The sequence below is a fragment of the Gopherus evgoodei genome, chromosome 1, assembly GCF_007399415.2.
Source record: "Gopherus evgoodei ecotype Sinaloan lineage chromosome 1, rGopEvg1_v1.p, whole genome shotgun sequence".
NCBI classification, from domain to species: domain Eukaryota; kingdom Metazoa; phylum Chordata; order Testudines; family Testudinidae; genus Gopherus; species Gopherus evgoodei.
Genome location: NC_044322.1, coordinates 255,185,264 through 255,198,504, shown reverse-complemented (window position 1 = coordinate 255,198,504; position 13,241 = coordinate 255,185,264). Strand labels below are relative to the sequence as shown.

General features: G+C 44.5%; 1 protein-coding gene across 3 annotated transcripts in view; it reads left to right on the top strand.

Moving 5' to 3' along the window:
- Positions 1 to 13,241, top strand: part of AMN1 (antagonist of mitotic exit network 1 homolog) — an 86,104-nt gene that overhangs the window by 952 nt on the left and 71,911 nt on the right. The window contains exon 2 of one of the 3 annotated variants that reach the window (XM_030543499.1): positions 1,993 to 2,094. The exons of 1 other annotated variant lie outside the window; for it this stretch is intronic. In XM_030543499.1, the coding sequence (XP_030399359.1) occupies positions 1,993 to 2,094 (102 nt within the window). Of the gene's footprint in view, positions 1 to 1,992; positions 2,095 to 11,241; positions 11,278 to 13,241 lie in introns of those variants that run through there. One more of the 3 variants, XM_030543514.1, reaches the window with a different exon arrangement.

Sequence of the window (13,241 nt, the reverse complement as noted above, 5' to 3'; positions counted from 1 at the left end):
ATAGCAATAAATCAGTTTATGTATTTTTTCTTAATACATCTGTTTGCGAGAGCCAATTGCACAGCTTGTCATACAATTCCCTTTCTTACATGGTAAAACTACCACTGGTAGGTCTGCATTATATCTAACAGTGGCTTCATAGAATGTCAGGGTTGGAAGAGACTTTGGCGGTCATCTAGTCCAGCCCCCTGCTCAAACCAGGACCAATCCCCAGACAGACTTTTGCCCCAGATCCCTAAATGATCCCCTCAAGGATTGAGCTCACAACCCTGGGTTTAGCAAGCGAATGCACAAACCACTGAGCTATCCTCCCCACCCCACAATAATTTTCCACTTCGCCTTTGGCCTAGCCATCAAGCCTTGTGGGACTCTGATTCAGTTTGGTCAACTTGCTGAGTGAACAACATAGCATAACATCTTGCGCTTGCTCAATATGTTAGCATCATTACCAGTTCAGCATACTGAGCACTGGTCTACTCTAGAATTTGCCAGTACAGTAATGTTTCTTAGGAGTGTGATATATATATATTTGTCCTGGTAAAAGCCTAATGTAGATACAGTTATACCATCAAAAAAGTGTTTTTGCTGGTATATTATATTTTGTTTGGGGAATTGATATAAGCAATACTAGCAAAAGCACAGTCTTGCGGGTATAAGCTATGTCCATGCTATGAGGACTTGCTGGTACAGCTCTTCCAACAAGGCCTGTCTAGTATAGGCAAAGGCTTAGGCCTGGTCTACGCTACACAGTTTTGTTGGCAAAAGGCAGATTTTGTTGTCAAAACAGCAGAGGTGTACACACTACAATGCTCCTCCTGCCGACAAAACACTCCTGCTTTGCCGACAAAAGAAAACCACCTCAACAAGAGGCATAGAGCTTTTTGCAACAAAGTCAGATCGACAAAGCATCAATGTAGATGCTGCATTCATTACGCTGCAGTAACTGACCTCCAGGAGATACCTCACAATACCCACTGTGATCCCTCTGCTCACTGCTTTGAACTCTGCTGCCCTGCATCCAGCTACATGGGCATGCTCTCCTCCCATTTCAAAGCCCTAGGAAGTTCTGAATCGTGGAAAGCTCACACAGGACCAGGGCGGCAGTCAGGGCAGGCTGCTGTTACAGGGGTTGCAGGGGGAAGACTGCTGTGCAGTGCACAGCTGGGTAGGGAGGCAGGGGCTAATGTCAGGGTTTCACCCTCCCACTGCCCATGTACTGATCTCTGCTGAGCTGGGATGGGGGACAGGAGAACACTAGCTATCTGTGCACCAGCTTCTGCCTCAGGATTGGTTATTTCTGGTTGCAGTCTGAACTTAGAGACAGCATGCCGACACAGTAACTCTCCCCCAACGTACACAGTCTTTCTCTTTCACATACACGCTCCCCCTCTACAGTCTCTCAGATTCCCCCAGCACACACACTCTCACACAGACTCTCTCTCTCTCTACCTCTCTCTCACACATACATACACACACTCACTTCAGTGGACTTCTTGTGTTACTGTTCAGTTATATTACCCAGTGCTACTTTAAAAAGTGATTTAAAATGTGTTACTTTTTGGGTGCACACAGCAATCAGTGCAAGGTTCATAGCATGGTGCAAACAAATAATAACAGGCTCAGCACACTACAACCACACACATTACTGTGGCTAAGTGTTAATATGCTCCGTTAAAGCATCCCCCAGCCACATAGTGTCCCCCTAGCTGGGTTCCTCTTATAGCTTTGTTTTCATAATTGTAGGAAACCGCGGAAGACTGTGTTACGGCCTAGCTAGGGCATTTCCGCTTTCTCGGCAGCCAGTCACTGTAGGACACGGCAGGCCAGTTATAACCCGCTCCTAACTGGTTAGAGCCAGTTTGTAGGGCCCTCAGCCAAAGGGTGAACACTGCCTGTGGAAAGTCCCTGGCTTTTGGCCAAGGGGCAGACACAACCTGTGGAAAGTCCCTATTTGCTTATGTATGAGTTGTTTTTTGTGTTCTGTATATATAGCTGCATGGTCCCAGTCCCGCCTTTGGACTCCATACCAGGCCGAGCTTTGGTGCGCTGGGTTCCCCGCCTCCGTGACAGCAATGCCAGGAGTCCCTGTTGCGGGTGTGTCACTTTACCTTCATTAAAGCCAATAACTCACAGTGTGTGTGGGCCTCGTTCTTGCAGAGCACCCTGGGTAGGCCCAAAGCCTCCCAAGAACCTTACAGTAATGCACAGCAGAATACTGAACAGCAGTGCAGGATCCATGCTTTCTGACAGAGATGGTTGGGTTGCAGGTTACCAGGGCAGTTGAAAAGTGGCTGGCAATCTAGTAGGATGCCCATGGAATGATGGGATTGAGAAACCTTCATCATGTGATGCTGTACCTGCCCCCATGAGGCACTGCAAACCCTTCCCAAAGACCCCTGCAGCCAGTTGCACAGTAGGATAGTTACCCACAGTGCACTGCTCTCTGTGTCAATGCAAGAGCTGCTCTTGTGGGTGAGCTCCACTGACACAAGGAGCATAGTGTAGACATTCTACAGCGGTGGCTGTTTATCAAAGTAACTTGCATCGACAAAATTCTGTAGTGTAGACAAGGCCTAAGTGTGGATGCTCAGGCTACGTCTGCACTTAAAATGCTAGTGGCCTGGCTTCAGAATAGACACTACAGTGACAGGAAGGGTTCTCTCATTGCTGTAGTAAATCCATCTCCCTGAGAGGCAGTAGCTACCTTCAGTTGATGTACCACTGTGTACATTAGGACTTAGATCAACTTAACTTCATCGCTCAAGGGTATCGATTTTTTTTTCTCCAGGCTGTTCCTGGAGCTCCACTGTTCCCTGCACAGGCATAGATTGTTGATTGAGGAGACCTTGATGTTTATAATAAAGAAAGACCACTGCTTGGTTTGGTGGCGAAGGCTTGGTTAGGTTTATTGTCAACAAAGCATCATCTCAGCATCCCATATAGCAGGGTTATGAGTACGCTAACACATGCATGCTAGTGATAAGGTATCAGCTCAATCAACATAGCATTATCCCTTAGGAGGAGTAGCTTTGTATTAGCCTATTATTCTCCAGTTACGCATTGATACAAACAAGTTACATATTACATTCCTTGTACGCGATAATTTGAACAAAATCTCATCCATTATTCCAGTAGTTCTCAAGCTTATTTGATCGTGGCCCCCTTCTTTGTGCCTTTAGTAGTTTACGTCTCTCCGTTCCAAAGCGCATCCGGCCAACAGCCGTTGCTCTCTGGCCATCCAGCTCTGAATGAGTGCAGTAATCTTTCCTGCTTTCCCCCACCCCCGCAAGCTTCCCGTGTTCCCCCGGAATACATTCCATGCCACCCATTTTGAAAACCTCTGCATTATCCTGTCATTCCATTCTTATCTTACAAGGGGTCTGTGTGTTTCTGTACCATCCTCTTAGGAATGTATTTGTGCTTACTTGATCAATTACCATTCTCTTAGGAATGTAGTCATGTGGTTAGCTGGTACCTAGTGCTGTTATTCTAAAAAGGCCTACTTCGGTTATATTTTTAATCATGCCTAGGGCCCCAGCAAGGTGTATAGGGGTTGAAGTAATTTTCTAGTGTAGATCAGCTTTGCCCACAGGTATGTGTCTATCTGCGTATGCTTGCACAATCTTTGAGTCAACTCTCCTGGCACACTATAGACTCCCTTTACCAGACTCATTACATTAGTTAATGGGTTTTGTTTAAAGTGTTTTGAAGATGAAAAATGCTATAGAAACGTTGGGTATTACTACTGGCCACATCTAGTGAAAAAAAATCTTTGCCATTGGCAACTCTGGCAACTGTCATCGTGCTCCCTCCCAGTCTAGGGAAAGAGGGCTCCTTGTCCTATAGTGTGAATGATTCAGAAATGTGGAAGATTAAACATTTAAAGATTATAATGAAAGGTGTTTCATGATTGAGGGCTTGGCTACACTCACACTTTACAGCGCTGCAACTGGGCTGTGAAAAAACAACCCCCTGAGCACTGCAAGATACAGCGCTGTAAAGCGTCAGTGTAATCAGGGCAGCAGCGCTGGGAGCGCGGCTCCCAGCGCTGCACGCTACACCCGTAAGGGATGTGGTTTACATGCAGCGCTGGGAGAGCTCTCTCCCAGCGCTGCCGCTCTGACTACACTCACACTTCAAAGCGCTGCTGCGGCAGCACTCCCACAGCGCTGCCATGGCAGCACTCCCACAGCGCTGCCGTGGCAGCGCTTTGAAATTCTAAATGTAGCCATACCCTCAGAGTTTGACAGAAAAAAGTTCTTGCACCTCTGCTTCCTTTTCATGTTGTTGTTTATATCTTTTTACACTGTAATCTAAAGGACTCAATATAAAAGATCAAAATGTTTTCATATATGAAAACAATTTAAAAAAACATGTCCACGTTGCTCACTTTTTGTTTTTGGTAAGATTTCAGATGTAGAGTGGGCCCTGCTCTCACCACAGCCCACACCTTGTTGTCTCCAAGAACCATACACATTGTAATTGCATTCCTCCCTTCTTCAAATAATCCAGTCTCCTTCGAAGAAGCTTTTCCCCATCCTATTATTGTAGCTGATGTTTTACAAAACATGCAAGAAGAGCATTGCAGTGCATCATGTCTTTGTGTATAACAAGTCTACAGGCCAAATTCTTTTTCTCAGCTATACAAATATTTCAGGGGAATTAGGCTAGATTTATATTGTCGTACGTGGGAGCAGAATTCGGCCTTATTTGTTTACATCTTACACTAAATATCTGCAAAGACTTTGTTCATCAGTTCTCATGTTAAGTAGCATCAGTGCCCAGCAAGTCCTACTGACCTTTGTCTAAAATTTCATATGTTGCACACCCTTTATGGTGCAGTACAAATTAAATATGGATAGAAATTGTAATATAATTGATGCTGCTTCAGATGTGTTTATTTGAATATGCAGTGTCTAGACGGACTACTTAATGCGTGTGTATTTGATTGTGTATTCTCAAATTTCTGCCACTTGATTATGCAACTGTCACATCAGAACAGAGCCAGTGAGATTTGCTTGTATGCACAGGGTTTATAATGAAGCCCAGGTTTTTTGTTGTTGTTGTTCAGTTTGTTAAGAAAATTAAGTGCAGGAAACTACATTAATTTAGCTTTGCAAAATCAATTTGCCCTTGTGCAAGAAAATATTTTTAATGAGGAGGTAAAATATCTTTTATTATTTATTATTTTATTTATTATAACTTTTGCTTAGTTTAGGGAGCATGAGGAGATTTTAATGTTGGGGCTGGGAATTTTCATGAAAGCTGAGTTAATACGGTCTCATTAAGCCTTCGATCCTGTAAACACTTAAGACTCAATTCAGCAGTTACTCCTGAGGGTAATCTGCGCCAAATAATTACAAATTCTGCGCACAATATTTTACAATTCTGCAAAATTTTATTTGTCAAATAAATGTGGAGGCTCCAGCATGGCATTGAGGAGCACAGGCCACTAGCTGCACAGAGATGGGAAATCACTGCGTAGCTCCCCCCCTGGGACACAGACTCAGCGGTGAGGCTGCACACAACCCTTACACACAAGGACCAGTCCTGCCCCGGAAAGACCCCAGGGCCCTGTCCCATCCCGTCCTCCCCAACCCAGTCGGGGCTAGCAGCTGAGCCCAGTGCAGGGTAGGAGCCACCAGCTGGGTCTTTCCCAGCACCGCCCCCTACCCCACAGTGATTTACCTCTCTGGATACCTGAAACGTAATGTTGAGGAGGGTCGTATGACCGCTCTTATGGCTTCCCTTTGCTTCCCTGTCAGAAAGTCATTTTTCTGCAGGGAAGCAAAGAAATCTTCAGGGGACATAAATTCTGCATATGTGCAGTGGCGCAGAATTCCACCAGAAGTATACAGTGAGCTCTATCTGTACATCTACACTACAAATAAAAACCTGCAACTGGTCCATGTCAGCTGACTCAGGCTCATTGGGCTTGGGCTAAGGGACTGTTTAATTTCAATGTAAACATTCAGGCTTCGGCTGGAGCCTGGTTCGAGCTGGAGCTGAGGATCTAGGACCCTGCAAGGTAGGAGGGTTCTAGAGCTTAGACAGCAGCCTGAGCTGCAACGACTACACCACAGCTAAACAGCCCCTAAGCCCATGACCCACTAGCCCAAGTCAGCTGGCACAGGCCAGCCATGGGTTCTTAATTGCAGTGTAGACATACCCTCCATCGACAGACTCCTAGAGCCAGGGATCTTCACAGGTGCTGGGGTCTGTCCGTGTGGAGCTTGTTGTCGGTTTAAAACCTTAAAAAGGTGATTGTTTACTCAGCGACGGCTCCAGGCACCAGCGCTCCAAGCGTGTGCTTGGGGCTGCAAGCTGTGGGGGGAAGCCTGCTGGTCTTGGCGAGGGCGGCAGTCAGGCAGCCTTCAGTGGCTTGCCTGCGGGAGGTCCGCTGGTCCCACGGATTCGGCGGCAGTTCAGCAGCTGGTACGCCGAAGTCGCAAGACCGGTGAACCTCCCACAGGCAAGCTGCCAAATCCATGGGACTGGGGAACCTAGAGCTGCCACTATGTTTACTCATGCATTAATGAGTCTGAGGTAAGGTGTCTGAGTTAATTCAAGTGAATTTCATAGTCTGAGAGCCATGAAGACTGAAGTCTTCTATTAATCCATAGAACAGGAATAGGTAATAGCAGAGCATTTTCCTCTCCATGGTCCTGTCTATGTTCCTCACTCCTGATCAGGGTAATATTGTCTCTCACTGTTGATGTCCCGTTGAATCCTTAGCTTCTTTGCTGTGACTGCCAATAAGCCTGTCAGTTAAGTTCCACATATGGTAGTGGTATTTGTGTTGTGGAAAAATTTACCCCGCATTGTGTTTGGATCAGAACAGCCTGATCCTTTATTACAAGCATGCAGGAAGAGACAACCAGCCTGGCTGCTCTACCCCCAAAAGGAACATAGAAGCTTATATAGCTCAAAGGCAACATTAAATCAAGTCCACTTCCTTATTAATATTTTTCCCTTATTAGGAGTACAGACAAAACAAGCTTTCCTGTTTATTAACAGGTTGTTCTTTTGCAATTAATGGCTTTCCTAACATTTGCTGTTGCAACTACATGTTTCTTAAGATTGGCTGGTGCAATTACTTTACTTGGCAATTTTCCTCACTCTCTCCTTCTGTCCTTTGACATATACAGTTTTCTTGACCAGAGTTTAGGCCTGTCATAAACAGATAGCTAAGGGTTAATGTCTCTTTCACCTGAAGCACCTGACCAGAGGACCAATCAGGAAACAGGATTTTTTCAACTCTGGGTGGAGGGAAGTTTGTGTGTGAGTCCTTTGTTCTTGGTTCTTCTGCCTGTATGCTCTCTCGGATGAGAAGTGACTTCTAATCTTCTGTTTCCCAGTTGTAAGTACCAAAGATCAGATAGGGATTTATATGTTCTTTTGTATTTACATGTCTATAGTTGCTGGAGTGCTTTGAATTGTATTCTTATTGAATAAGGCTGTTTATTGAATATTCTTTTAAGCAATTGACCCTGTATTTGTCATCTTAATACAGAGAGATCATTTGTATATATTTTTCTTTCTTTTTTATATAAAGCTTTCTTTTAAGACCTGTTGGAGTTTTTCTTTAGTGAGGAACTCCAGGGAATTGAGTCTGCAGCTCACCAGGGAATTGGTGGGAGGAAGAAGTCAGGGGGAGATGTGTGTGTGTTAGATTTACTAGCCTGACTTTGCATTCCCTCTGGGTGAAGAGGGAAGTGCTTTTGTTTCCAGGACTGGAATTAGAGAGGGTGGACTCCCTCTGTTTAGATTCACGGAGCTTGTGTCTGTGTATCTCTCCAGGAACACCTGGAGGGGGGGAAGGGAAAAGGTTTATTTCCCTTTGTTGTGAGACTCAAGGGATTTGGGTCTTGGGGGTCCCCAGGGAAGGTTTTTGTGGGGACCAGAGTGCCCCAAAACACTCTAATTTTTTGGGTGGTGGCAGCAGTACCAGGTCCAAGCTGGTAACTAAGCTTGGAGGTTTTCATGCTAACCCCCATATTTTGGATGCTAAGGTCCAAATCTGGGACTAAGTTATGACAAGGCCTACTCTTATTTTTCTTTTACATTTGTAATGTGGACAATTGTTCAATGATAACCAGACTATAATCATCAAAAAACTATTAGAAGGTGACTTTTGATCACTGCTACTAGCAACGTGGGCTTGATAGCAATTGATGACCTAAGGGTGACCGGGACCGGTGCAACCATTTAGGCGACCTAGGCAGTTGCCTAGGGTGCTGGGATTTGGGGGGTGCCATTTTCTTCGGCAGCGACCGCGGCGGCCGGATCTTCAGCCGCCCTGGTCACTGCTGGCATTTAGGCGGAGGGAGCTGGGGCAGGGGAGTATGGAGAGGGCTGCTTGCAGCAAGTAAGCGGGGGGGGGCGGCATGCAGGGGAACTCCTCACCCCAGATCACCCCTGCCCCACCTCCTCTTCACTTCTGCTGCCTCCCACGCTTGCGGCGCCAATCAACTTAGGCGCTGCAAACCTGGGAGGTGAGAGAAGTGAAGCAGCCATGGTGTGCTTGGGTTGCTCGTGCATGGAGCAGGGGTGAGCTGGGGCGGGGGGGTGCCTCAGGGCGGAGGGTGAAGGGTGGGGAGCTGCCGTGGGGGGGCGCCTCAGGGCTGAGGGAGGGAGCTGCCGTGGGGGGAGGGCTCAGGGTGGGGGCACGGGGGAGCGCAAGGTGGAAGTTTCACCTAGGATGCGAAACATGCTTGTACCGGCCCTGAGGGTGACCACTTTTGGCATTATCAGACTGCTTGGAAAGAGGCAACAGAGTCTGCAGAGGAATGAATATAGGGATAAAAATCAAGTACCTCTGAGTTCTTTCTAACACTGGTTCTGATTCCAAATGATAACAGGATTTCCTCACTGTTGATGTTAGTAAATATGTTGCCTTGTCCTTTCATGTCCTTGGGCATTTGTCCTGCGTAACAACAATGGGTATAGAATTGCACTGAACATGTATACTTATCTTGCCAGGGCACTGATTACTTGTTTGAGACTGAAGATTGACTTGACAACAAAGTTTTTGGATAACGTTCACTGAATTTTGAAAATTATATATTTAAACGTATCATTCTGTTTCCAAGGAAACTTAATGTTTATTGTGCCTAGATATCACATTTTGTATTACGGGAGCTGGCCATTTCCAGGGAGTCAGGGACTAGCCTACCTGTGACAGGCTTTGCTAAGGAGAATGAGCCAACCCAGATCCATCTGACAGTAGTTAATTACCTAGGTGGCTGTGCTGCAGTTAATTAGCTATAGAACACCAGGGCCTCATAGAGACTTATGAGGGCTCAGGCAGGGAGCTCCACAATACTTAGAGAGGAAGCTCCTGAGGAAAGAGACTTGTCAGGAGAGCTGGTTAGAGAGTTCAGCAGAAAAGGGAATCTAGGAGAGGTGTTGCTGGAGCAGGGAGCAGATTCCAAAATACGCCGGTCCAGAGAATAGCTGCAATAGTTTGACCCCTGCAGAGACGCTGAGACAAGTGAAGAACCCCTTCCCTGGTGATGGCAGTAGGCCTGACTCCACAAGGGGTGTCCCAATAAAGAGGTGAAGAGCCTGGGCAGAAGAGACAGGTGGACTTAGATGGGGAATACAGACTAATATTAACTTGCTCCTTTCAGCTAAGACGCTGGGTCTGAAGACTTGCTTGCATGTGTGTTGGGCCTTGGATTAAAAAAATTACATCCCTGAAGGGGCACTGTTCGCTACAAAGGAGCCTTATTTAATTGTGTTTTAGAAGCCTGGCAGGAATGGTGCAAGAAGGGATGAGGGAGCAGAATGGTTGAAAAAATGTAATGAGTGATTTTATAGTTTATCAGGTCATTGCAGGAAAATTAGGGGAAAGGTTAATGTTTTCCTTCAGAAAGTTGGACTGGGGCGCGTGCAGACACACACACACACAATCTCTCTCTCTCTCTCTTCCCTCCCTCCCCCCATCAGCTTTGGTTGTTGCCATGTTTATTACTGACCCGTCCAAGTTTGTTTGGAAACAAAACAGAAACGAGGGGCAAATACCTATATGTCACACTTAGGCAATGTGTATCCAAAAAGCCCCAACTCTTATCTTACTGACCATAACCACTCTTAGAGGAAGCATTAGACAGCAACTCAGTGGAAGTAACAGTAAGAAATTAGCAAAGAGGAGAAGATACTTGAATTTTTGCAACCTCTCCATACAGAATAATAGTATTTTCACTGTTTATGAAAGTTTATGAAAACATGGCAATTACTGTATGTATTATTGTATCTGAGCTCCCCTCACTCCAAAAAGGCAGAGCAAATTGGCTATCAAAGAGATAGGGGGGAGAGAGAAATGAGAGGTAATAATGAAGTCATGGTAACAATATTCTCTATGAAACGCCAAACTATGCTTTTGTCTTTATGGTCTTCCTCTTAGCTGAAGTGGAACACAACTATCCCTGTAAAACACTTCAGTTACAAAAAAAACAAAGAAACTAGTATTTAGAAGGATAGAGCCCAAGAGAAGATCAGGAATTTGTAGAATGTACAGGATAGAATAAGGTGTTGATGTGCTGCCAAATTTTTAACAAGGGTGAAGGAATATAGATAGTGCAAGATGGAGCCTGATATAAAAATAAGGAGGAAGGTAGTTGTTAGATAAAATTGGTTATAATTAGCTTTGCTCTTCTTAGGCAAATTAAAGTTGTTTTTATAAGATTAAAGAGAGCGAGGTTTGTAGGCTTGTAACCAGAGAGAGAAGTGGAAGGAACACTGATTCATACATAGGTAGAGAATATGAAAGGAGGATTTGAACAATGAGCTTTCATTTAAAAGGCCCATTTGACTGCCAAGACCGTGAGACACCTCCTAAATGATGTGCTAGGTCCTCCTCCGAACTTTGCCGTTAGTAACTAACAGTAAAAATCTTATAGGCTTATCTTATAATCTTGTATAGTAAAAATCTTAAATGAATCAAACTGTACCATAGAAGCTATATAGATAGAAATTCCATGGTTGAATAATGAGTATAGCAGAAGGAATATACTACCAACTATCTGACCAGGATGGTGATTGTGAAATGCTCACAGAGATTAGAGAGGTTACAAAAATAGAAAAATCAATAACAGTGGGGGATTTTAACCATACCCATATTGACTGGCTGCATGTCACCTCAGGACAGGATGCAGAGACAAATTTCTAGACACCATAAATGACTGCTTCTTGGAACAGCTAGTCCTGGACTCCACCAGGGGAGAGGCAATTCCTGATTTACCCCTACATGGAACACAGGATCTGGTCCAAGAGGTGAATATATCTGAACCGGCTTGATAATAGCAATCATAATGTAATTAAATTTAACATCCTTGTTGGGGAGGAAATACCCAAGAAGTCCACCACAGTTGCGTTTAACTTCAAAAAGGGGAACTACACAAAAAGACTATGAGTCATGCAAGGATCCAAGATGGTAGTTTATTTGCTCAAATACTGGAGAATAAAAAATTAATTTGTAGGGCTGTGGTGTGATTAAAAAAAATTAATTGTGGGAATAAAAATAATTAATCGCTCTGTTAAACAACAATAGATTACCATTTCTTTTTAAATATTTCTGGATGTTTACTACATTTTCAAATATATTAATTTCAATTACAACACAGAATACAAAGTGTACAGTGCTCACTTTATATTTATTTTTTATTACAAATATTTGCATTGTAAAAAACAAAAAAAAATTTTTCAATTCAACTCATACAAGCACTGTAGTGCAATCTCTTTATCATGAAAGTTGAATGTACAGATGTAGAATGATGTACAAAAGAACCTGCATTCAAAAATAAAACAATGTAAAACTTTAGAGCCTACAAGTCCACTCAGTCCTACTTCTTGGTCAGCCAATCACTCAGACAAACAAGGTTAGTTACAATTCGCAGGAGATAATGCTGCCTGCTTCTTGATTACAATGTCACCTGAAAGTGAGAACAAGTGTTCAAATGGTACTGTTGTAGCTGGCGTCACAAGATACTTACATGCCAGATGCATTAAAGATCCATATGTCCCTTCATGCTTCAGCCACCATTCCAGAGGACATGCGTCCATGCTGATGATGGGTTCTGCTCAATAACAATCCAAAGCAGTGCGGACTGATGCATGTTCATTTTCATCATTTGAGATAGATGCCATCAGTAGAAGGTTGATTTTCTTTTTTGATGGTTCAGGTTCTGTAGTTTCTGCATGGAAATGTAGCTCTTTTAAGACTTCTGAAAGCATGCTGCATATCTGTCAGATTTTGAAAGGCACGTCAGATTCTTAAACCTTGGGTTGAGTGCTGTAGCTATTTTTAGAAATCTCACATTGGTACTTTTTTTGCGTTTGTCAAATCTGCTGTGAAAGTGTTCTTAAAACGAACGTGTTGGGTCATCATCCAAGACTGCTATAGCATCAAATATATGCAGAGTGCGAGTAAAACAGCGCAGGAGACATACAGTTCTCCCCGCCAAGGTGTACCGTCACAAATTTAATTGACACATTATTTTTTTAACGAGCATCATCAGCATGGAAGCATGTCCTCTGGAATGGTGGCTGAAGCATGAGGGGACATACAAATGCTTAGCCTATCTGGCATGTAAATACCTTGCAACGCTGGCTACAAAAGTATTGCGAATTCCTGTTCTCACTTTCAGGTGACATTGTAAATAACAGTATGTCTACACTACAAAATTAGGTCAAATTTATATAAGTCGATTTTTTAGGAAGCGATTTTATACAGTTGATTGTGTGTGTCCTCACTAAGTGCATTAAGTCACATTAAGTCGGCAGAGTGTGTCCACAGTACCGAGGCTAGCGTCGACTTTCAGGGCATTGCACTGTGGGTAGCTATCCCACAGTTCCCGCACTCTCCACCACCCATTGGAATTCTGGGTTGAGCTCCTGCTGCTTGATGGAACAAAAACATTGTCATGGGTGGTTTGGGGTACATGTCGTTAGTCACCCCTCCCTCTGTGAGAGCAACAGCAGACGATCATTTCGCACCTTTTTTGTGTGCAGACACCATGCCACGGCAAGCATGCAACCTACTCAGCTGAGCCACCGTTGTTGTGTCCTGGGTGCTGCTGGCAGCAGATGGTACAATAGGGTTGCAAACCATCATCACACTTCCGCTGCCACTCTGCTCTCCTGCTCTGGCAGCAGACGATGCAGTAGGGCTGCAAACCATCGTCACGCTTCCACTGCCACTCTGCTCACCTGCAGGTGCTGTACCGCTGCAAGCATGG